The 26,374-nt window shown below is 41.8% G+C and overlaps 1 protein-coding gene across 3 annotated transcripts in view; it reads left to right on the plus strand.

Moving 5' to 3' along the window:
- Positions 1 to 25,979, plus strand: part of ETV5 (ETS variant transcription factor 5) — a 62,952-nt gene extending 36,973 nt beyond the window's left edge. For all 3 annotated transcript variants that reach the window (XM_074366581.1, XM_074366575.1, XM_074366578.1), the window contains 6 exons: positions 9,071 to 9,330; positions 11,345 to 11,404; positions 15,413 to 15,481; positions 15,636 to 15,805; positions 20,041 to 20,142; positions 23,503 to 25,979. In XM_074366581.1, the coding sequence (XP_074222682.1) occupies positions 9,071 to 9,330; positions 11,345 to 11,404; positions 15,413 to 15,481; positions 15,636 to 15,805; positions 20,041 to 20,142; positions 23,503 to 23,724 (883 nt within the window). In that variant the 3' untranslated portion in view covers positions 23,725 to 25,979. The remainder of the gene's footprint in view (positions 1 to 9,070; positions 9,331 to 11,344; positions 11,405 to 15,412; positions 15,482 to 15,635; positions 15,806 to 20,040; positions 20,143 to 23,502) is intronic.
- Positions 25,980 to 26,374: the final 395 nt, after the last annotated feature.

Genomic DNA, 26,374 nt, shown 5'->3' on the forward strand with positions numbered 1-26,374 from the left:
TCTCACACTTACTTCCCCTGGTTACCCTCTGCCTTTAGGAATGATGGGTCTGAAATGACAAGACCTCACACACATGAGGTAGGTGATACAGAGATCCTTGAGAGACTGGAGTGAAGGGCAGAGTGTTCTGCAGACACCTGAATGGATGAAAGAAAAACAAGACTGGGAGCTCAGGCTTCTGCAGGAGGGACTGTAGTCTCACAGCTGTGAGTGCACACAAGTCTCTGTAGAGGGTTAAATGCAGATTTCTTGCTCCATCCCAGAAATCATGTTGTGGGTCTGGGACAGGAACTGGAAATATTATTGTCACACATTTAAGAAATCATAAATCATGACTCTGCTCTCTTCTACCCCCATACATATCCTAATTCCAACCCACCTGTTTTTTAAGCATCAAGCACCCAGTACTCTGAAATTTGTTCTTATTGCCCTTGTCCATTATTGAGATAATGTGGTATCTGTGATGCAAAATCAAAAACATGACAAGTGATTTTGCTTGTAGATACTGGATGGCACATAGAAAATGAGACGAACTAAAATCCCTGTTCTGATTTTCTAAAAGTAATAGGAATTGCAGTCATGTATGCTAACAAGCTTAATAATCACACTTAAAAACTTATGCCTGCTAGAAGTGGAAAGTGGGGTTGATTACTTTTGTTAGTAACTATAGTTTGTTCTTTGCTAACTTTTTATTTAAATTGGTGGGACTATTTCTTCAAGACTAAACCCATAACAAAAATGTGGTATTTTGCAGGATAGAAGGAAATACTGTCTTATTTGAGCTTTTTAAACAGTTCTGTAATCAAGGCGGAATTTTAAAAAAAAACCCTATTTTAAAGAAAAATCAGACCTCAGAGTGTCTAAAGGACTATCAAAAGGTCACATAGCCAAATACAGGGTCCTACATTTAGAAACCAAACATTAACATATAAGTACACCATTCTGGTTATGCTTTGATGGGGGGGTTGGTTTGCTAACAACCATTAATGTCCACTAAGAGCTGAGTAAGGGACCTTGAGAAATCCATTTTGACCTTGAATTTTATCCATCTCTATCTCCTAAACTGCCAGAACTTTATCCATCCCTTAAAACTACAAAATCCTACTTAATTCCTGCATCACTTATCTAAACCCATGTTGTAACACCTATCTTTTGTTTTGCTCAGAGTGTCTTACTTCTTCAGTTGAAGAAATAGAGCAAACTCTGAGGTTTAAAAAATCATGATTTAGATCCCCTTTAGACCACATTTAGCCCAATAGCTTGTCTTCAATATATGTTTAATAGTAGTAGTTTGCTAAGATTATACTTTAAACAACTAAGACATAATCTAGTCAAAAGTACATTCTTAATGTTTGGTATAATCTTAGTATAATTCTTCACAACTCAATTTATTTTTAGAAGGTAAATATTGTGTTTGAAAGCTGTGACATATTTGTGATTTCCCCCAAACTCCCAGGAGGGAAAAAAAACATGTGATTTGGCATGTTCAGACATGTTCCATTTATCCTTCAAGACCAGCTGCTCCGTGATGAGGAGGAGTGCTTTTCATGCCTTCCCAATCTCACGAGATTTTTCATTGTGCTGTTTATGCTGTTTACATGTGCTGGGTGAGGAGCTTAGAAAATCTTCCTATATTATGCCCATAGTACTGGCCAGATATGTTTTTGTCTTTACTATTCCATTTGTTATACCATCTCAAGTTGAGTCCCCACACTTCATCTGAAGGGGCTCCACTAAGAAATGCATCATCTAAGAATTTTGGAATACATTGCTCTCTCATTTGTGTGGCACCAAGAAGCAAAAACTTAAGAAAGGACAACATGTAAGATACCCTTGATGGCAGAAAAATCCTCTACTTCTTGATGCTTCCTTAGAGCATCAGTGTCATGATAGGCTATCAGCCTGGAATTGTGGGTCAGAGCCAAGTCCCCAGAGTCAAGAAAGGCTTGGTTGTGTGCCACACCATCTAAAAGAGTCAGTGACCTATTTGAGAAGGTTCTCTTTCTCAGGGATTGTGATCAAAACTTCAGGGACGAGCTTATGTTTTCTGGAATTGTGATTTAATTGAAAACTACTTATTCCCTAAAGATGCCAGATAGATTGAGAGATTTAATATACTCAAGTTTTTCCTCTTGCTTCTACTTCCTCTCAAAGTTTATCCCTAATAAATTGCTGTTCATTTTTGTCTTTCACATTTTGTAGTTTTTAGAGAGGGAAGAACTTGACTGTGAGTCACATTTATAGCTTAGCCATCAATGAAGTCTGACGCATCCTGTCCCTTCTCCATGAACTCCTGTTAACAGCATGTTATATACAGCAGCACAAATTCACTTTGGGATCCGAAACTGAGTTTCATAGATGCTTAATGGAACTTACTTTGACAGACTGAATAATGTACTTCTAATGGCTAGAGTATGGGCTTTTTTGGTTCTGAATCTTAAGAGGACTTGTTTTCTGTACTTCATGTTTACTATAGGTTTTTTGGTTACCTTTTTAATCAAGCTAGAGGAAATTTCCTTCTACCCCTTAGTGTACTAAGATGCTTTTATATTTATGCATGTTGAATCTTACCAGACACTTCTTCTGCCTCTATTGAGAGGATCAAACAAATACTCTTCCATTTTTCAGTGTGGTGAATTACATTGATTTCTATGAAACCAACCTCATATTCTTGTGATAATACATAACAACTTGGGTTTATCATTTATACATTACATTCTTGGGCTAGTTTTTCCAATATATATTTAGGACTTTGGCATCTGTATTTATGATTGAGAACATGTAATTTTTCCTTCTCACATTGTCCTTGTTGGGTTTTTAACATTGAGGTTATACTCAAATGTGTAGAGGGTATCCTTTCTATATATTCTGGAATAGCTCATGTGAAATTAGGTTTTTCATTCCTTGAATTTTTGGAAAAATTGACCAGTAAAACCATTTGGGCCTGATATTTTCTTTGTGGGAAGATTTTTAATTATTGGTTCAGCATCTTCATCTTTTATGGTCTTGCTCTGGATTTCTATTTAGTTGAGTAAATTTAATGAAATTGGGGGGGCAGTTTTTCTGTACTGTGAGTTTTAAAATTAAGAGGTTATATAACTCAGTGGTAGAGTGTGTGCTTAGAATGCACGAGGTCTTAGGTTCAATCCCCAGCCCCTCCAAAAATAAACCTTAAAAAAATTAATTGGCATAAAGCTGTTCATAATGTCCTTTTAAAATCCTCTATAGCATCTGTTTATCCCTTTTTCATTTGATGCTTTTTATCTAGACCATCTTAGTCTTAGCAGATACTTTGTTGAAAAGACGAGTGATTAACTGGCTTTGCTCATTCTTTCTACTGGAGATTTTTTTTAATTTTATTGAAGTATTGTTGATGTATAGTATTGGATGTTTTCTATTTTCATTGATTTCTGATCCTACTGAAGTATTTTATTCTATTTTCTTTCAGTTTATTCTGTTTTTCTAACTTATTTGGTTGGATGATTTGCCCATATTATAAAGGAAAAAAGCTAACAATTAAACATACAGCCAAAGAAAAATTTTCCTAAGGCTGGGGTGACCATACATCAAGTTTTTCCTGGGTTGTTTATGGTTTATGAAAGTAATTGCTAATAGCTTACCCTTTTACCCCCCAAAATATCCTGGTTGAGACAATTATTTGAGCTCCCTAACCAACTCCTGCTTTAGCTGTATCCCAAAACTTTTCAGAAGACCACAAATCAAAATTCAGTTTAAAGTGTTTTTCATCAATCCTGGAGTTTTTTTTTTTTTTAATATCTTTTTAAAAAATGTATTTCTTAGCTTTGAACCATAGGAATTTTCTAGCTGCCTGGACTACGGGATTTTTATTTAAATGTCATTGAGAGGGTATTTAAAAGCAATTATAGAAACAATTATATAAACAGTGGCCAGTGGCTCTAGAGTTGGAGACTAACAGACCTGAATCCCAACTCTGCTATTTCCTATCTATGTGACCTCAGGCAGGCATTTAACTTCTCCAAGCTTTGGTTTCTTCATCTGAAAATGGGGGGATACTAGATACCACATAGAATCATTGGGTAAGTTCAATGAAGTCACACTGGCAGAGAATGTACTCAGTAAATGTTAGCTTTCATGACAATTTTACTTTTTAAAAAATCATTTTTATATTTCATAAAAAACTATTCTAAAGGAATCTTCCTAAAATGATGTAGATACCACAACTTAGAAACTAATGTTAACTTTTAAAAATATACATCTCCCTTTATCCCTAATCTTCATTATTAGACTTATTAATGTTGTACACAAAAAACTAATACCGTCACCATCTATTCTCCTAGGAACATCTTGTCTTTACATCACCTTCTTTCTTCCATATTTGATCTTGAGAAATCAAATATCTAGGCCTTTAAAGGACATTTTTTTCTTCGTCTGTTTTATCACAGGTTAGAAGGGCCAATTTGAGTTTAAGCAGCGCTGACAGGCCTCAGAGTCCTGAGAGCTCTTTCAGAGTTCTTTGGTGGGCTTTTAGGGACAGTGTTTGGGTTTTCTCTGGCAGCAGTGCCTGGCTCTTGGTATATGGCAGGAAGATAAATGTTAATGTGAAGTTGGATGGCATGTTGCCGCCTGGAATTAAAAAAAAAATCAGCACTTTCTTTCTGAGAAAGGAGACTAGATACTGACTAGGCAGCCAGAGGACTCTGTGTGATAGTCTTCCAATTCCTTAAAATCTTCCCTTACATTTGCATTAACTTCTGAGTTTAGCTGTTGCATGCTGGGCGGGTAGCAGTTGGGTATTTGGTGGTGATGTCTGAAGGTAATATAGATCAAGAACCTAGCAGTGTGCCCGGCCCTCTTTCGTGTATTATCTTATGTAATCTTTACAGTTGGGTTGTCTTTATTTTACTAGTGAGGAAACTGAGGCTCAGAGCAGTTATGTAACTCACCCAAGGTCACACAGCTAGCAGGTGATAAAGACTGGATTTCAGCCCAGGATGTTCTGACTTTTTTGCAGCCGGAGCCTCTTAACCCAGCTACACTGCTTCTTCTATTTTCTATCTTCTCTTAGCTTGAACGGAAATATTAACTAAGAGGTGTTGGTTTCTTGGCCAGTTTTCTGTATCATCTCTCAGCTGGCCTCTGAACCGTCACTACTTCACCTGGCACCCAGAGCCACTGTGTAGCCTTCGTTGAATCCACACTTTTCTCCTTTTTTTCCTCTAAGCATTGTGTTTACTCTGTGTGTTGGCAGCAGAAACTGAAAAGGAAATGCAGAAAAAGCATCTAACGGTTTTCATAATGTAAACCAAATGTTAGTAGCGTGGGTGAGTTCTTGGGAGGAAAGGCGCTATATAAATCTGACAAATAAATAAATAACTGGTTCTTTAAATAAACTGGCACTGAAAAAGCCTTAATCTGTAACCTATTGAATGTAGGCTTGCTCGGTAGTCAGAAGTCCCCTTTTGCTCGCCAACTGTGAGTTCACTATGGCCTGAGCTCTGCCGGGGGAACCAGTGAGGGTGGGTGGGATGGTCAGCGAGAGGAAGAAGAGGTCTGTTAGGAACCATGCCGCCCCTCCACTGACAGTGATTGCCTGCCTCAGTAAACAAGAGGCATTATGTCATAGCTGTACTGTGCATACAACACATTCTTAGAAACTTCAAAAGGACTGTGGAATGGGGGAGGGGGTTCGAATGAAGGTCAGTGAGTAAAGTTCACAGAATGTATTTTGAGGACAAGAACTGAATTATGTTACTAATCTCTACAAATAAAAGCTGTGATTGGCAGTAAGCTCGGAGAGAATCTTTCTTCCAAATATGTTGGTTCTGTGACCTACCCTTAAGCTCCCCTGTGCCACTCTCGCTCCCTCAAAACAAACCAGGACGGAACAATCCCAGTTACAGAATCTGTTCTGCAGATCCCAGGCCTGCAAGCTTTATGCATCCTTAAAGTTATGCTGGGGGGAAGGGATGAGGGCTGCAGGCTGGTGCCCATTCGGAAGTACCTTCTCCTGAGGGGGCCGTACCAGGCCACCTCTAGAGTTTCATGCTGGAAAGTGAGAAGATGAGCACTGGGCGGAAGTGAGGTGATTGGGCCTGCCAGCTGCTCAGGCTCTGGTTACAGAACTGGGTGGTTTCGTGCCATCTCAGAGCCATCAAGGAAGTGATTTGTGGAGGTCACCTTTGAAGGTGCTAGGAAAGTGGCAGGAGTGGGGAGGGGTGAGACCGTGGAAAGCAGGTGCCCTTGCTACTGTTCTGCTAGCATGAAGTTTGGATACTTTACAAAAATAAGTCCTAAAGAATGTCTTCATCTTTCTTTTCTGCCCGCTTCTTCAGAATTTTCTTTAAAAATTCAGGTTTACAGCATGCTGCTGGTGCCTGTATTCTAAATGTCAAGCCTAAACCCAAGTTTCAAATTTACACTTCTTCACAGACCATAGAAGGGTTTCCTTAAATAACGGCAACCTTGAATATCGCACTCCTGATAAAGTTCCACTGTAATGCATTCAGTGCCCACGGAACCTTATGGAGTTTATAAAACCTGTTTAAGTAATTGGCCATGCAGATTCTGATGCTTTTGGTGTCTGGGATCAAAGGATAACTATAAAATAGTTTGGTGATCTTCGTGTTATAAAATGATGTTGTGGTGCTGCTTTTGGTAAGGTAGTAAAGACTCAGAGGGAGGGCCATGCTATACCCTGATCTAAAATGTTTTCTCTGCTCACAAATCTCTTCAGCTTAAGATTTTAAATCTTGATGTTCTAGAAATCTGTTGGCTACCTGTTGTCACAGATTCATTCAAATCAAATTCAAATCACTTGACTAAAGCTATTAATATTCAAGCTAAAAGAGAGTAAGACCTTAATGTTACTGGGTTATATTGTGGATTTTGAAAAAAACTGATTAAAATTAGTTGTCCTAAATCCTGTATTGTACCCTGAACCTTGGCTCATACTTTCTACCTGAGGGCATATATTCACACATGCTTCTCTTTATACACATAGACTAGTGCCTTATGCATATTTCATGGCTCGAGGCCTCACATAGATGGTCACCATCTCCAACTTCTACCCCCGTCCGTCAGTGATGACAGCTGTGGCAGAAGCCTGCTCTGTAGACATGATTTCATTCCATTATTCCAGTAGCATTTTGATGGATAATCTATCCTCATGTTACAGATGAGGAAACTGAAGCCAAGAAAACTTGCCCTCTGTCACTTCCCTAGTAGTGGCATCATTTCAGGACCTCTGGCTTTCACTTTTACTACATTGCTTTCCCACAGAGTGCACTCGGCATGTATCTGAATTTCTTGACAGCTATAAGATGTTAATTATACTTATTAACAAATGCTTTTATTGTTCTGTCTTATAAAATAACATATATCATTAAATCATAGATGAGCACCAAAAAATTACCTAAAGTCATAACCACCCAAAGATAAGTAATGTTAACATTTAGGTGCAGCTTTTTCCAGGATTTTGTGACATGAACTTTTTATACTTTTGCAAAATAGGTATCAAATATAGCTTTCCAGTTTTTTACATATTTGTATATTACATCATACTTGATAGTTGCACTCAAGAAAATGGCTGTATCACAAGGTACTTAAGCAGTTCCCTTGTTAGACATTTGTTTTGGTGACCATCTTTGTAGCTTTGTCTAATCATATCTATGACTTCAGTGCTTTTGTGTGTCAGGTGCAGATTTATTAGCTGCCTGTTCATCCTTCAAGTAATTAGGAAAAGCTATTTCTCTGTTAGTACTTTTTTCACTACTAATGAAGTTAAATGTTGTTTATGACCAAAGGATTTCTTTGGTGATTTTCCTATTTCTGTTCTCTACCCATTTTTTCTGTTGACATGTCCATCTTTTGATTTTTAAAAGCTCTTTACGTCAGCAGTATTAACATTACTATCTGTTACAGACTTTTCCTGTTTGTTTAATTTGGAGGCTTGCTTCTGGTATTTTCTACTATAGATCCCCCCCCCCCCCGTTTTTTTCTTTGGGTTTTGTTTGTAGTTTTGTTTTGTTTTGTTTTGTTTTGTTGACTTACAGAAATTTATACAAGGAGGTATATTCATATTTGTCTTGATTTCTGCTCTTGGTATACGTAGAAAGGCTTTTCCTCACTCCGATTATGTTTTCATGTATGTTTACTACCATGGTTTCACATTGAAATCTGTATATGAAACTTATTTTGGCATGTGGTATAAAACAGGGGTCTACTTTTCCTGCTTATTTGAAATGCTAACCTTAACAAGTAGTACATTTGGAACATACTTGACAGTTTGCGACTTCTCATTCCATTTCTTTGACACCTGTCTTTCATTCCTTGTATTCCTGTTTTAATTATTGTGGCTTTATAATATTTGTCTGATAGATTTTTAAAATTACTTCATCTTTTAAATAATTTAGAATCATTTTGTCAAGTAGGTTGAAAAGGCATTACGGTAGAGTAATTTTCAGTGAGTGAATGACTTCGAAGTCCTAAATATTTTCTCTTTAATTAGGTCTTTTGCTTACAGTTTTAAGACTTTATTCTTTTATAGCCTATACATTTCCTGATTATCCCTAGGGATACTATATTTTTGAATGCTATTACGTTTGAGTTTTTTTTAAACTACATCTTCTAGTTAATTTCTGGTTAAAGACTCTTTAGTCTTTAAGAATGAATTCTATCTACAGGTGAGAGAGTGAATGAACCGGTGAACAAACATAACATGTTAGTGATATTTGCAAATAATTGGCTTTAAATATTCAGGTACATAATCTGACCCAACTATACAGACTGTACATGAAATAAACATGCATGGAAAATAAGCTACCATGTCATTGTTTTGATTTTTTTTTTTTTTTTGCCAGTCCCTGACTCAAAAGGTTTGAAGTGTGATATAATTTTGAGAAGAGGGTAAAATGTCCAGAAATAAGCATTAAATACTTTGCAGGAACTCCAAATAAACCTAATTACCTACCCCCTCCAAAAAAAGATACTTTGCAAATAATTCCATTAATTTGAACTTCTAATCTTTAATGCTAAATCATAGTTGGTATTCATCATATTCTTAAACAATATAACTACTTTCTTCTTGCAGATTTCAGAGACAACTGTCTGAACCCTGCCACCCCTTCCCTCCTCAGTCCGGAGTTCCTGGAGATAATCGCCCCAATTACCACCGGCAAATGTCAGAACCTATTGTCCCTGCAGCTCCCCCACCCCCTCAGGGATTCAAACAAGAATACCATGACCCACTCTATGAACATGGGGTCCCAGGCATGCCTGGCCCCCCAGCACATGGGTTCCAGTCACCACTGGGAATCAAGCAGGAGCCCCGGGATTACTGCGTTGATTCAGGTAAGCAGAAAAATCATGCTGTTCCTTTCTTCATTCTCTCATTCATCTATCTGTCTGGTTGTTACTGAGTATCTTTAATGTGCTCTTTAATGTGCGGGGCTATGGGGAATAGTCTTACAAAGTTTGCCCTCAAAGAACTTAGGAGCTAGTAAAGCAAACATGTTTGTGTGTAATTGGATACAAAACAGAAAAGCCATGCAAATGATAGGAGGCGCAGTGGGCATTCAAAAGTGGATTGCTGAGGTCCAGTCTCCGTGATGCCCCCTTTTTAAAAACCTGTTATCTTAGAGTCACTGGACACTGGGTATGTAATGTCTGCGTTTTAATCCTACCTCTAGGTTTGTGGCTTTTTTGAATACAACGATGCATTAAACCCCCAGTGTGAGTCCACGTGTAGGATGGGATTCTTTCTATTCTTGAGATGAGCGGTGTTCTCAGAAAGGACCTGATATGTCATAGCTGTATGGGTGCTGGGTACGTCATGGAGAAGTTTGGCCTGTTGGCCACTTCATAGGATCCCCTGCTCTATTACAATACTTCCATCTGGGAAAATTCCTGTGTCCTTCAGCTGCTGCTGGTACACACAGGGAGAAGTATATAACATGTTAGAACACCTATTGTTTGGTTTTGGGTTACCTCTTGTCCAGAAACTTAAGCACATCAAGAAGTTTAAACTATCTTTGGGGGTTCTCTCCACTCCCACCCACACACTCATTTGCTGACTACATATCTTACAGGCCAGGCTTATTCAGTGAGATCATTAGGGGAATGGAGAGTTGGAATTTTGCAGCTTGCACATTTAGAAACTCTTTCCTCCTCTTCATTTCCTTTTTTTTTTTTTTTAAATAAGATTTTTGCCTTTTTGCAGTTGGTGCTAAAGGAATTTGAGGGTGATGGGTAGGTTATCAACCTTTTCCATGTGTGCTTTTCTTGAAGACCCTGGGGCAGGGGTGGGGCAGTATGTACTCAATGGCTTTTGCAAGTGGAATAGGATATAGAATTTTCTCTTGGCCTTCTCTGAGATGATACAGGGATTGCTCAACTCAGGCAGAAATTGGTTATGGAAAGACTAGGAGGTAGGCAGAAGGGAGATATCTGTTGCTTTATGATGGAAAAATTACCAAGTGTAGGTACTGACAGCTTAAAATGTTCATCGGCATTCCTCCTGAAGGGTTTGATGTGTTTTTTTCTCAGGAGCAGGCATAACCAGCAACATTTTTCCTTTGAGATTGACATTTTAATCGGTCCTATGAGTTTTTCAGCCCATCCAACTCCTTTAAAGCAAGACCCCCAACAGATATTACCGTATCTGCAATTCTTTGATCTGAGACATGTTCCTGGGGTAAAGGCCCATTCCATGTGGGCTCAGCTCACTGTCTCTATGGATGCCTTGGTAACATGGTGCCTGAAGAAAAGATCACCTCAACATGGGTTTCATTCTAACGGTTCCAACATGGCAGAAGTGTGCTTGCCAAGCTGCAGTCCCCCACTCCTGCCTGTCCTCATCTTAGCTTCATGACTTCAAATCCCCTAATCTCTTTGACCCAAAAATACCCTCACCTCTTGGAGCAGAATTAGATACAACCATCAGCAGTAAAGGACTGCAAACTGGGAAAGATCTAAAGTTATCTTCCTGCCCCTCCAAACCAAAGCCCTTGAGTCAGTATAGGCAGAAGACCACGTTGACTTTTTGAAAGCCAGTTTCTTTTTCTATCATTAACTGTCACCAGATTTGATGTTAATTAATTTCTAAATTGAGCAAGTTTTGAGAGCGACATACCATTTTTCCTTCCCAGTTCTCTTGCTTGCAAGTCAAGAGTCCTTTCAGATGGCGGGTTACAGTGCTTCCCATGATACTTATTGGCATGATACCTCTTTCAGAGGACAAGACCAAAAAGACATGACCTTAGATCAGAAGAGGGTTAGGGGCTTTACTGCAGAGCTGCGGTTGGACCGATGTGCTGATTCAGCTGCAGTAACTATTGACAGGAGTGTGTACACCTGTCTCTTTCAGAAGTGCCTAACTGCCAGTCGTCCTACATGAGAGGGGGCTATTTCTCCAGCAGCCATGAGGGTAAGTAGCTTTTTAAAAAAATAATATTCAAGGAAGCTTAAAATTGCTAAGTTACCAGGCTAAGATTTTGAGATCATGGTTTAAACCTTCCTTGGCTCATGAACATGAGAGCTCATTGACTGTGATCTGCAGTTACCTTGCACACAGGGTTTGAGGCACACACCTGACCTGTGAGGGCTGCCATCAGTGTCAGTAGTAATGACCTTAACTTTTAAGAAATAATAGCTGAATCAACTGGTTTCCACATTTCCATACAAGGAAGTTATACTGCTGTAGATAAACTGGAACTTAGGAACTATGTCACAGCTTGAGATGGAACCTTCAGGACATCTCTTCTGAACATTGAAACAGGAAAGGATTTCTTTCCTAGAACAGATCCCCCAGAAGTAGCTCTTGTTTCCTGTCCTATGCATCTGTCTGTAAATACCCAGAGCAGCATGGTCCCAACTCGTGACATCAGCTTCATCTGGGACTTGTTAGAAATGCAAATTCTCAGGACCCACCCCAAATCTACTGAATCAGAGACTCCAGGGGGGGCGGGGGGCAGCACTCTGTTCTAATGAGCCTTTTGGGCCATCCTGATGCACACTCGCATTTGAGAACTACTACAGAGTTTTGAGTCTCAGCTTTGGCTGCACGTTAGGATCACCTGCGGAGCTTTTAAAGCTTGTGTCCAGGCATCACCCAGAGCAAGTAGATCAGAAATTCTGGGGTGGGACCCAGGCGTCAGTAGTTTAAAGCTCCCAGGTGATTCTAGTACGAGTCCAAGGGTGACGACCACTGTTCTCCAGAGTTTTAGAGGAAGGTTGAAAGAGCTGGTTAAGATTGCACTGGGAAGAACTGGCTAGTTGCTGTGAGTGACTGGTTCCCAACAGTGGTTTCTGTAAGTAGCTGCTTCCTGCTGACTTAGAGGGGAGACACAGCCTGGCTGCCACAGGCACCCAGGGATATTCTGAGTGAGCGCCCAGCCCTGGGAAGGAAGGGTTGTCTAGTGGACCTCTGACTATGATCGGCACAGCTGTGTGGGGCTCTCTTCCAGGTTCCCAAATGTTTCTACAGCAGTAATCGATGTCTGCAGTGGGCAGACTAGGAGGGAGTAAAACATTTTGCATAATTACAACATTTAGCAAGGAGCATGCTCTTAAAGGAAATATTTTTAGTAAGACATTGGGGCTGCTTACTACACACAGTATCTGGCAAGCTTGTGTGTTTCCCCCCCCCTTCTCTTTCCCGTTCCTTCCCCTGACCCCACACACATCGAAAAAGTTAGTTTCAAAGCGATCTGCATTCTTAATTGCCCTAAATTACCCTGACATGGTTTTTCTCTTTCTTAAACAGGCTTGACTACAGATGCCCGTGAAACAGTTAGTGAGACAAGTGTTTCTGATTGGCATCTGTGATTTCTAAGATAGCCATCCTGCCTTAGCGTTCACCTGGAATCTTTGCATACTATGTTCAATCTTTCATTTCGACTTTGCCCCTCAAACAGGTTCTTCCTTCCTGCCACCTTTGAGTGATTAGATGGTTGTGGCCACAACTGATGTAACTGCTGTGCAAATTCAACTGACTTAAATTTCACTTAAACCAACAGCATCTTCCAGATGTTTTAGAGAAATACATGTGGCAGTGACTAGAAACCACAGAATACACCAAAATGACTCTCATGGGCAGGACTTTCATCTGATTAATTTGAAAACCAGACCTAGAATTTAATCTAGGTTTACATTTTTTTCCCTTATATACTGTGAAGGTATTATCCTTACCTCAGAGGAAGAAAAGCTCCAAAAATAACATGGCAGGTTTGATAGGCATGTAAAAACTTTGTAGTTTACCTGTGATTTTATAATAAAGCCATTAAAATGTCACTGGAGTATCAAAATCCATGTGGAAAGTCAAGAAATTCATAGCTTCCTGGCAGCCAAGCTAAAAAGCATGAAGTTTGATGGATTATGTAATTCTTGTTGCTAATATGAAGTTTAACAGTTTGTCACACAAGTCAGCTTCCTAGTACCAAACTGGAAGATTATAGGGAGTCCCTGAATCTGTAACTTAGTGTTGCATTCTTAAACCCTTTTTTTTTTAAACAAAGACTATAGATTCCCTCATATTTATTCAAATATTTATTGAGCACTTATGTACCAGGTGCTATGAAGATGCTAAGATTTTCAGGATATGGTCCTTATCCTCAAGGAATTTAGAATACATGACAGAATTGGATAATGTGAGAGCTTTATCTTCATAGTAAGTGCACATCGTGATAAGTACTATCTTACTTTTTTTTTTAACTATCATGTATTGCACACTTACGTAGCAGGAGCTATTCCCAGCTCTGTTGCAAAGATAAGTAGTTCAGTGGAACAGAATATATATCAACTCATTAAACTCTCCCAGCAACTCTATAAGGTAGGAGTTATCTTCCCCAGTCTTCAGATGAGTAAACTGGAGCATAGAGAGATTAACTTGTTCAAGGTCACAGTTAATCTAAGTCCATCTGGCTCCAAGGTCCACACTCTTTACTGTTCCACACTACGTCTCATTTCTTTCTTTTCCTACGTTGTTGTCTGCCTCCACCAGTTAGGATATAGGCTCCCTGAGAGCAAGCATTGAGTCTGTATTCTTCTCCCCATCTACCCCCTTCTAGCACAGTGCCTGGCATAAATACTGGATTAAGTAATAAAATATACCTCCTTTGATGTAGTTAAGCAAACAAATAATGCTTGGGGCTGAGGAAACAAAAGTGAGTAATACCAAACCTTAAAACAATTTGTTTCCTCCAAGTTGGGCAGTGTTTTCCCAACCCCAGGCCTCTTAAAAGTAGTGCTCCTCCTGCCAAGAACTTGATCTGGGCTGATTGTAAAGGAAAAAAGGAACAGATTTCTCGGTGCCTTTTCCCATGGGTTTTTTAAGTCATAGCCCGAATCCCTCTCAAAATCTAATGCTAGCCCTTCACAGCAGAGTGGCCTCCCCTGCCTGCCCCCACCGCATACCCAACACTCACGTGCCTGGACCACAAGCCAGATGAATCAGAGAACAGAGCACAGGGAACACTGCTGAGCCGGCAGGAGCTCCTGGTGCTTCCTCCTGAGAAGTGTGCGAGGAAAGGAGAGGACATCCCTGAAACAGGCTGGGCCACAGGCAGAGGTGGTCTCATCACGCCTGACTACTCACTGGCTTTGGTTTGAGCCGCTGATCTTGTCAGGGTGCCTGGTGGTCAGCGTTGAATACATATTAAGGGCAAATGGGTGCAGAATGCCAGGCCCTCCTTCTTTTTCCTTGACCCCTTCAACTTTTTGCCCTACCTTCCTTTCATTCCCACTTACATCTGTTGTTAGACCAGTCAGTTCCTCTTTCTGATTTGTTATCTATACATGAATCAGCTTTATTGCCAGGAAATCTCTTCAGGTCCCTTCCACAGCGTCTAGAGGTGATAATACCCTCCACCTTGCCTTTAAGATTATTGCTTGTCACAGTCCTCCACAGGCCCAAGTCTTTACTCATTTTGGCATCATTTTCTACCCTCTAAGCTCTTTCATAATTGAATGAGGTGTGTGGGCAGCCTGGACAAGCTGTAAGAACGGTTGAAATTAATATTAGCTAAAAGGAAAGTGGTGAGACTATGTATAGATCAACCAAATCCCACCCAGGGAGGCCAACTGAAATAGATGAGATGTCTTTTCAGATACAAAGGCTTAGTCACAGCAACACTGATCCATGCAGACCTCTTAAGCAAGATGTGAAGGAACGTACCGGTGACTCAGGGCTTCCCTGCAGTCTTCGCTCTAACAGCGGGAATTGATGCCACTGACTCAAGTGCGGGTGATACATCAGAACACGAATGCCTAAGTCCTTTTGAAGTCCCCAAAATTCCGTCTGTCATAGATACAGCATTCACAGGGCTTAGGACCTGAACCGGTAGAATCCTGTGTTAGTCCTTAAATCCAGAGTTTTCATAGACCACAGATAGAGTTTGTTAAGCAACGTGGTCTTTCTTTTTAAATTCTCCTTCAGGTTTTCCATATGAAAAAGATCCCCGGTTGTACTTTGATGACACTTGTGTTGTTCCTGAGAGATTGGAAGGTAAGTAGCCCCCTCATCCAGTTTGTTGCTAAGCTGGAGGGTTCGAGACATCAAAGCACCTTAGTCAGTCTTATTAATGCCAAATTGGCGTTTACCCAAATCACCTGAAAAACCCAAGACTAAAGTACTGCATATATATCTTTGGCCCAAACAGGCAAAGTCAAACAGGAACCCACCATGTATCGGGAGGGACCCCCTTACCAGAGGCGAGGTTCCCTTCAGCTGTGGCAATTCCTCGTTACCCTGCTTGACGACCCAGCCAATGCCCACTTCATTGCCTGGACAGGCAGAGGCATGGAGTTCAAGCTGATAGAACCCGAGGAGGTAAGCGCTGGATGCTGGGCTCAGTTGACTTGATTTGTTGATGACATTTGTTCCTGTTTAGTTCTCCATTGAGTCTTTTTACTGTGTTAAATGTGCTCTTTCTTGTTCAGGTTCTGACCTGGCCAGTGGGCTTGGCAGTTTTTTTTCTATTAGTAGGATAATCTACATTTCACGGACAGGCAGAGATCTCCACTGGAGAGTTTTATAAAAAGCATTATTAATACTTCTGCAGTGAGGCCATGAAGACTCACAGTCAAATAGGGTCTGTTCTCTCTTAGAAAATCTTTGTCATGGGGGAGGGTATAGCTTAAGTGTGAGCACATGCTTAGCATGCATGAGGTCCTGGGTTCAACTCCCCAGTACCTCCTCTAAAAAATAAACCTGATTACCTCCCCCCACCAAAACTGAAAGTCTTTTGTTAAGGGTTCCTTCAGTGATACCAGCTTGTTTTGGTGTTGGCCCTCATATGGCATAGCCTGTATCAGGCTACATGAAGACACATCATGAAACCCCTTTCCTGAATATCACATAACAGAGTAAGTTAAATCAGGCTCTTATTTAAATGAGTTTGGCATATTTCAAAGGGGTTGATTTTTCATTTCTATTTGATTTAGAATTTAGGGAGATTATGAATGGAGAAATAACGTCCCTGAAGATCTGACATATGCTTCTTTTGGTGGCGTTATATAGTAAGCCATCAGAGTAAAAGGGGCCTTGGGGTTGGGTGTGACTGAACTGAGAACACTGCTCTTGGAAGGCGTTTGAGCAGGAACTGCAGTTGCAGATGTTGGTTGATCAGTTCCAGGGCTCTCTTTAGCACACAAGGGGAGAGAGGTGGGCACCAGGGTGAACAGCAGGAGGTAACAAGCTGTCACCTGATCTACAAGAACATGGCCTGAAAATTAAGATGATAAAAGGAAAATGTATGGACTGGAAACTTAGGAAGAATCCTGACTGGTAGGCGAGAGAGGAAGGCTTCAGTAAAGGCAGATATACGTATGGTGTTCCCTGCCTCTTGTCATGCATGAAGATGGAAACGTGTCAAAATCTCACTGTAAACAGGGTCTGTTAAGACTCGATCTGCCTTCAGAGCCAGAGTTCAGTTCTGCCGTGCTTTTCAAAGGGTTTCTTTTTGGCTCAGTCATGGAGAAGCGAAGCCGTGGTTTGGGCTTCCAGCCACACTGGAGAGCCATCCGCTCCACGTTCTTTTCCTCACAACATGGCCTGGTTTATGTGAGGCTTGAGGAGAGCACGTCGCCCAGACTCACTGAGGCTTTTTGAAAGTCTGTCTTGTGGGCAGCCCTTATTGATTGATCTCATTTCACAAACAGGAGCTTTTATGACTTTATTGCCGGTGCCTCGGGCCCGAGCACAGGCTGTACAGCTGCAGGTAGACCTGGTTATGACCCTTTGTAAAGCTGTTATTAAATCTTCTGCTCTCCTACCAGTGGTAAAGAAAGTGATGAACAGATGGCAGAGGGCCTCGGCTTTCTTACTTAATAAAGAAAGAGATACTAACCCAGAGTGCTCATAAATGCCAAGCGGCCAAGTCACGTGAGAGGCCTGTGGCAGCCCTGAGCCTCCCTCAGCTGATTGGACAGCTTTGTTTCTTCAGAAAGTACTTCTTTCCATCGCACCTTCAAATCCCTGAGCACTCCCTGAACTTGGCATGTTCTGTTCTCTTAACCCAGGGTCAGCTCCTTCCACGTGTGCACTTCAGCCTCGGGACAGGCAGCCTTTGAGTTTTTTCCCCTCTCTACTCCTTGTGTAACTCTGTCGGCCCTCCTTGTTGATGTCAGGAAGATACCAACTCCTGGAAGAAGCTCTAAGTTGTCGCGGGGGGAGCGTGAGGGGTGAAGCGGAGGAGGAAGCTGTTGGGGACGTAATTGTAGGCAGCTGTGTGGCTGAGTAGTGCACTCTGGGTAATTATCCATAATATCCATTACACTGTGCATGGAAATTGTGGTTTTAGAACTGCGTTTTGGCAGGCCCCCTAATCAAATGTCTTTTGATAGGCATCCAGCTTAGCACCCTCTCAATTATGACTGACTCGGCTTTAATCTGGAGCCATTTTAACTGTGAATCTGCATTAATGAATATTTTGGGGGGTAGGGTTGTTTGTTGAACATGTGGCAGATAACTGATGGCATGGGGAAGTTTAAAAGGACAGGCTGCTAGAAAGAGCCACTCCCTGTGCTGTGGCTGCTCTCTTAAGGAAGAAATACGCAAGGTTGTTTTTTTTTTTAAACTCTTTCGGCCTCCATCCTCAAGATGCCTGCTATCAACGTAATGAATGTAAAAGATGAAAGAGCTAGTAGCCAGCTAGTGCCTGCTCCCCTTCCCCCAGAAACGGGGCAGCCCTAATTCCCAGCTGCTCTGCAGTTGTGCCGCATCATGATTATTGCAAAAGGAGCAGTCCTGGTGAGGGCTACCAAATCACAGGGCCCTGGCCCAAGAGGATGAGTCAGTCACTATGGCTACCAGAGCTGCTTTGAAGTCTGTGCATATGTAAAACCCCTCTCCAGTAAGCTACTGCATATGCAAGTGACAGCAGAGGTCAAGGCTGAAGTTGAAGCATATTCCACCACTGAATATAGTAAAATGATGAGGTGGGGCTTTTTAGGATCCCTGCATCACTTATGGCTGATCGCAGTTCAAGTACAGTTTCAGAGTGTCAGTTCTTTTGAGCAGGGTAAAAGGACATGTATTGATTTAGCAGGTTTTCTTACCACTATTTCTATTTGTTTAAAATGTTTCTTCTCTAACCAGGGGAAAGTATTTTTGGTTAATATTGCCTTTGGGGCCATTTCAAAGAGTTGAATGGATGCAATATGGAGAAAGGAGGAGGGCCAGGGACATTGTGTGTGCCATGGGGGCACGGAGCAAATGAACGGACGTTTCACTTTCAGTTTCTTGCAAGGCAGAGTGGAATCATGGCTGTCGAATTACTGTAATAATTAGGACAGATGCATTCCTCATCTATCAGATCATTTCTGGTGTTTATTAAAGGTCACCTTAAAATCCTGAATTTGGAAGATGTTGCTCTCATTCTGCCCTGAATACTTCTTAAAAGTACTTTAAGTGAAATGTGATTTTATGATCTACTTTTCCACTTGCAGTCTCCCTACTTCTCATTTCCACGTTTAACATCTGGTGGTGTTTTGTTTTGTTTTGTTTTGTTTTTTTTTAAGGCCAAAGGAATAGTTATTTTGGTTTTTAAGTTTCCGAGACTGACCTGAAATGTTCAAAGCATGACCCCTGGTTTGCATACACTTGAAGATCTCAGATTTCGGGGGTAATTCTCCTGCCTTGACAGTCATCCTTTTAATAGACTTACAAAAAAGGGTAACCACAAGCCAAAAACTTACAAGTGAGTCACAAAAACTAAATAAAATCCAAGATAATACAAACGAAAATTACCAAACGACAGTCACCCTTTTCAGTAGGATTCGGGCTGTTGGGGTGCTTGGACGGAGATTGCATGGCTGTCCTGCTGAACTCTACTAGGGAGTCTTCTTGCTGTAAGGCTTCTTTACCCAAAGCTCCAATTAGATCGCCCAACACTGCACCTCAGGTGGACTGGGTTAGATATAATGCATTGCAGAACTGTTTGGGAAGCCTTGTTAATTTTTCATTAAGTAGATAATGGTGCTACGTGTTTTAATGTCCATTCTGCAGGTCTGCTGGGAGCAGGGGATTGGATGGCAGCAGGCTGAAATGATCTGATTCTCCTTTACTCCATGAGCTGCAATAAGTAAACATCTCCCAGCCCCTCTCCAATCTTATTAGAATTGAACTTTTGCTCTGCTGGCCCCATTAGCAACTCACTAGTGTGTTTCTAATGTTTCAGGAATGACCACTCTAATTATTCCTTATTGACTGCTACAGAAACCATAGCACTTAATGGCAACATGTTAATGGTCTATGGGTATTGGTCAATAATTCATATGTGGAGAAACCGTGGAGAGCCTGCTTCCTCTGGGACACCAGCCAAGCCCTCTCTTATCTTAAAGTGCTAGGATTCTTCCACCGCTAGGTCTCACTTCTTAGCATTGTGACTGAATCATCACCTTGGTTGAATGTTTGGTCTTGAGGGAATTAAATGCTTTTCCTTCCAGATTAGAGAAACGGATCACTGACCAAAGCAGTCGGGTTGTAGAACTGGCTCTCTTGGGATTGGGAGAAAAACCACTAGGCCCAGGGAGCGAGTTTCCATTACTTTCCTGTCTCTTCAGGTTGCTCGGCGTTGGGGCATCCAGAAGAACCGGCCGGCCATGAACTATGACAAGCTCAGCCGATCCCTACGCTATTACTATGAAAAGGGCATCATGCAGAAGGTGAGCAGTCCTGAGACACAGACCAGTCTGAGATGTGTTCAGGGCCTCTGTAGTGAGACGGGTATCATGGCGGCTGGGAGAAAATGTTAGCCTCGTGAGTGATTCTGTGGTAGGAAAATCTTGGAAAAACCAACGTAAGAGTGAAATGAGATAAAGAGCACCTTTAATGATCTTGGGTACGTGAAAACCAGGGATTATGTGTGGAACACACTGTAGGAAAATTAGGCTCCTCTTCTTTCCTTATACTGCCTCTCCTCATGAAAACTCCAGACACTTAGGACAACCATTATACCCATAAAGGAACAAGTGAGGGAATCAACTTGAAAGTCTCTGCTCCCATGAGAGCTTAGTTGAAGTCTTTAGTTATTAAAACGCCAAGACCTCCAAATATGTTGGTTTAATACTCTTAAGTATTAGAGAAGTAAGAAGGTCTCATTTCTCTTTCTCAGAAACTGGAACAAGTTAAATCCAAGGTTTGTAAAATGGCAGCAGAATCACCTGGTAGCAGGTTGCAGAATAAAGGATAAAGCGTGTTTTGAGGAAGCCAATACCAAGTCCTCACTGATAAGTGGTAAAGGACCACAGGTTTGAAATGCTGTGGGTAGGCAGGAGCTGAGAGTGGCAAATCCTTGATTTTTCTTAGCCACCAGATTTTATGCTGTAACTGTTACCCAGATTCTAGCATTTATACATTTAGGCCATCTACATGGTAGTAGCCAAGATGCATTTGGCAGAGATATCTGGGTCATTGTTGCGGAGAATTTGTCTACGTTAAAGCCAGGTTTATCTTTCTCATAGGCAGGTGGTAATGTGGCCCCATATTCCTCTCATCACCTTATTAAAACAGCTGTTCATGGATGGTCTTCTGGATAAAATCCAGACTTTTTAGTGCTTCATACAGGCTGTTCCCAGTCTGAGCACCATCTAACCCCCCTTTACCAACTTGTACTTGGCTGCTTTCACTGGCATAGCCATCTTTCTCTTAATATAGTATCTGTTGACCAAAGAATACAAGTCACATTCAAGTTGTCAAGCATACTGTAAAATGAAAACCTTATTAGACTATCATCCTACTTAAGAACATTCCTAATGCCTTCATTACCTGGCCAGCCTCTGCTTGTTTTCTCAGTAATCACCTTTTCACTCCAAGAATTTGAAGTTCTCAGGCTGAGTTACTTTACGGTCCCTTTCTCTGCTTCTGAGAGCACCTGTGTGCGTCTCCATCACCCCCCTCCTCTCTGGTATTGTAAATCACTACATTACTTGTCAGTATCTGCCACAGGAGTGTCAGCTCCTCGGGGGCAGAACTGAGGGTTTGGTTTCAGTGCTGGCAGAGTTAATAGATACCCTAGGACAGGTGGTCACTCCACCGTACCTCCCTCCACTTTTTTTTTTTAAGAGTACAATTCAGTGGTTTTTAATATGTTGACAATAGTACAGCCACTACCACTTTAGAATTTTTCACCCCAAAAAAGAAACCCTGAACCCATTACCAGTCACTTCCCCCCGAAACTTCATACAACCACTCTCCCCTGTCAGTGTTAACATTATCAGGTGGAATCCTAAATTCAGGAAGGAGGGCTGTCATTCCTTTGCTGTTCCCAGCTCCATATCCGAGGGAATGTAACCAGTTAACTTGAACGGATGGCAGTGAGTTGTCCCTATGACTAGTTCCTAGGTTTTCTAAGGAGGTAGAGGAAAACTCTGAGAACAAAACAGGAAGGCACAGGAATGAGGCTTGAGTGGGTTCAGATCCTAACACTCCCACTTATTTATTTTTTAGAGAAAGTCAGCCTAACATTTCCAATAAAAATGTCGATCGTAATCTCTAATCTCAAAGGGTAATATATGTGAAAATGTTTTAGAAACAGTAATGTGCTAGCCAATGTAAGGGATCATTGTAACGCTTATTATATGCCTCATGAGTAAATGAGAACTAAGTAGAAGGAGTGGTAGCATGTCAGTGTGGGGAGGGACTTAGGAAAGCTGTAGTCCCTACCGTCCAGTTTTTGAAAGAGAAATTGAGGTTCATAGAGGTTAAGACTTGTGAGGCACTGAACCAGGACTGGAAGCCATCCCCTCCTAGCTTCTGATCTAGTATTTCCACTATGTCTTCCTGCCTTGCTCCTCCACTTCATGAACTCAGGCTTGGGGTGGGGAACCAGAGATTTAACATAAAACTGGCTTTGAAAAAAAATGAATAGGGGTGACTTGATTATATACATCCATCCTTAAGACTTAGCTTACTGGTGAAGTTGCTGATCGTCCAGTTTCACACACACACAGCCCCTGATTCCTGGTGTTTGAATTCCGAGGAACGGTGGTGCAGATGCCCACACTCTGACTAGACGTAGTCCCCATAAAGTCATGTTTAAGGCATATTTGGATAATTGTGCTGTTACCTCTATAACCTGCTGCATAGCAACATACTTTTTAAATCCAAGACCGAAAACAAACCCATATTTCTGCAACTAAAAGATTTTAGAATCACAGCAGAATGACTGAAGGGCAGGATTAAACTCAAGATTTTGAATTTGAGTCTAAAATGTCAGTGTTTTAGCTGCTTTCCCTTGCCCCTTTGTGTTACCTGAGTGAAACCGATTCTTGGGTTTGATTTCCAGTGATCTGTGTCCCCTTGTGCTGATGCTAAAACACCCAGCAGACAAGGGGTGACCCCATCGACCTAGATGGCTCATCAACTCTGTGAAGCTTCTGAATGATCAAGACCATTCAGTTCTAGTAATATAATGCATAAAACCCACACAAAGGTAGTTATCAGTTTTTTCAGTCTAGCAGAACCATGGAATGAGGAATTTAAAACTGCAGGTAAGCCAAAAAGCAATTCTGTTTGGCTTTGGAACAAACTTGAAATTTCCACATAGCTCTGATTGAATTCCTGGCCCCTCAAACTAACAAAGCTGTGCTGTGAAGACTGTCAGCTTTGGAGGTAACCAAACACATGGTCCAATTCCTGTACAATCCTTGTGCCTTCTTGTAACACCAGGCACCAGCCTCAGCGTAACCATTCTAAGCTGCGAGTATAGCACAGTGAGGATTTTCTGTTAGAAGAACCTTTCTAGTATAACTTTGAAATGCAGATTTTTTTTCAGCTGCTGAGCTGTGGTGTCAACAAAACACTTGGCAGGTCCCCACGACTTATCAAAATAAATCTGAGTGATTTGGATAATCAGCTACCACTGAGCCGCTTTTGAGGCTTCCCGAGAGCTTGATGACTTACAGATATCTCATTTTTCCTCCCTTGGTGCCCCGGCCCCTCCCTGTTCCAACTGGGCCCTGTAAGGTGTGTGCTCTCTCAGGTGGCCCGGTGAGCCTTCTGCTGAGGTGTGTTTTCTCTCTCAGGTGGCTGGGGAGCGGTATGTCTACAAGTTTGTCTGTGACCCTGATGCGCTTTTCTCCATGGCCTTCCCTGACAACCAGCGTCCGTTCCTGAAAGCAGAGTCCGAGTGCCACCTCAGCGAGGAGGATACCCTGCCACTGACCCACTTTGAAGACAACCCAGCTTACCTCCTGGACGTGGACCGCTGCAGCAGCCTCCCCTATGCCGAAGGCTTTGCTTACTAAGTTTCTGAGCGGCTGAGCGGCCAACCCTAGAGCTAGCAGTTCCCATTCAGGCAAACGAGGGCAGTGGTTTTGTTTGTGTTTTTGGCTGTTCCTAAAGCTTGCCCTTTGACTATTATCTGGAGCACCCAAGCTGTCTCCGGATTGGCACCCTTCAAGACAGGTACCTTGGCTGAGGAGTGGGAACAGGGAGAGGCAGAAAAACCACCAAAAGGCTGGTGCCTCAGCTCTGATCCTGACAAGGTTTCTGGGAGGAGATTGAAATGGAGCCTCCTTCCCATGGACAATACAGCAAAGCAATACCTTGTTCAGGGTGATACCCACAAGCCAGGACAGAGTGTGAGACAATCTGCATGGATCACAGACTACTAAATGACTTTACCTAGAAGGGCTCCGATTTGCACAATTTATTGAAAAATCTCAAATCCATAGAACAAGAGATAGGCTAAGCTGGGGAGGCTCAAACCATGAAGGGTTACAAATCAAAATTCAGAGAGCTCTTCGAGCTCAATCTGAAACGGTTCCCCTTGGTCTAGGAAAAAAGGGGGAAGAGTATGAACAGCTGTTACCCACTCTGTGGTTCTCAAACCATTGCTACTCTTGGGAACCTTCTGGCCACGTGGTCACCAAACAGAGCAAGCTCCCTTTCTCTTCCCAGTCATATGGCTGTGTGTGGATGGCTTTAATTTTAGGAGCAGGGTAATTAACACTTTTGACAGTATTTTTGTTTTGCTTTGATTCGGGGGATTGTTTTGTTTTGGTGGTTGTTTTGGAAAAAACAGTTTATAAACTGATTTTTGTAGTTTTGGTATTTAAAGCAAAAAACCTTTTGGTAACTCTACACTGCATCCTTTAAACAGGGCAGTGCCGACTTATGAAGACGCTGCAGCTTGAAAGGGGCTTTGCTGGGGGCGCCCCCTTAGCCAAGTGCAAGCCCTCTTTATTGCCTGCTTTGTGCTTTCTGCACCAGACAGCCTGATGGAACATTTGCACCTGAGTTGTACATTTTTGAGGTGTGCAGGGTAGCCTGGACACACCATTTAGATTCTATGTGTATAGTCCCCCATGTTCCCTCACATGCCCTCTCTGGGAAGCATATGTACATAATACACATCATGTCCATTTGAAACCTGGTCACCTGGTGGAAACCCTAGGGATTCTTCTCTGGGTATGACTGATGACAACTTCCATTTCAGTTTTTGTTTTCCTTTTTCTTTAATTCTCAGACTTTAAACCCTGCATATGATTCAATAGGGTTTGAGACTTAAACATGGGACACTGACAGGTAAAACAGTACTAGCATCTTAGTTTCCTGCCATTTTTTTTAAAAAGTTTTTTTCTGATTGCTGTTATATTGGAAGAGTTTTAAACAACATGGCTAAAGCTACATGAAAGTTAAGCTCAAAGTAGAGGAAAAGATACTAGAAAGTGGTAGCACCTTGCTGCCTGCTCTGCTGAGAGTTCTGGGCTTCCCTTAACACTCAGTACATAAAGAATTACTGTGCTATTCTTCATACTCGAAGGACAGTGCTGAACAGGTGAGGGTAGGACTCGTGCTTTGAAATGCTTTTCTGTTGATGGAACGCTCTGTAGTCTCAAACAGTCCCCCTGGTGACCAGGATCACATTTGTGAAGAGGGTCACAGAGATAAGGGGTGCATTTTATAGCTATGGAAACAAAATTTTCCTCTCTTGGAAGCTAATTAGCCCACAAAGGTATTGAACCTTTAGCTTGGGCCTTGATTAGCACTGTATTCTAATCAAAGGACTCTTTCCAAACCGTATTTATAGCTTTCTAACCTACACATAGTCTATACATAGATGCATATTTTACCCCCTGCTGGCTAGAGATTTATTTGTTGTAAATGCTGTATAGGATTTGTTTTTCTTTTCTTTACTTATCCGGGTTCGGGTTCTGTTGGGTTTTTTGGATGGATTTCTGCTGTCTTAGCAAGTACAAGAGACTCCTCTGTAGCCTGAGCTCCCCTCCCCCGCTGAGGCCACGTGGCCTGTGCTGTCACAGGACAGAGGCTGGCGGCATCACCGTTGCATTCCCATCAGACCCACGCACCTCCCTGATGGTTTTGGGTTTTTTATTTTGTTTTGGCTTTTTTCCAGAGCGTGGAAAGTCTACAGTGCAGAAAGGCTTTAACCTGCCAGTTGATTTGAAATACTTTCCCCTGCGCAGGGCCGTATGCATCCTGCCAAGCTGCGTTATATTCTGTACTGTGTACAATAAAGAAGTTTGCTTTCGGTTTACCAAGTGACTGAAATCTGCCTCTTTCTTGCCCTCAGTGGTCTAATTTTAAAGCAAGCAGGAGCCACCTGGTTGTAACCGAGCAGGACCCTGTGGAGCCTTCCAGGGTCAAACCCCTCCCCTATATCCTCTGCTGTAGCTCCTCTGAAGGACCCAGATAATAGTATCTCAAGTATATTTCCTGAGTTTCAGATGCTAAAAGCCACCACCAATGGGAAGAAGTTACTTGACGATCGAGAGCACTTGGCCTCCAGACCTTCTGGCGCCTAGGGTTTGATAGTTTTGACCACCTTGTTCCCTCAGCATCAACCAGAGAACTGTGCATGAGCAGATCGTGTACCCTGCAACTCCCTCCCTCACCTGGCCTTTAAATATGCTTTACTGAAACCCTTCAGGG

Source organism: Camelus bactrianus, chromosome 1 (assembly GCF_048773025.1).
Source record: "Camelus bactrianus isolate YW-2024 breed Bactrian camel chromosome 1, ASM4877302v1, whole genome shotgun sequence".
Classification (NCBI taxonomy): domain Eukaryota; kingdom Metazoa; phylum Chordata; class Mammalia; order Artiodactyla; family Camelidae; genus Camelus; species Camelus bactrianus.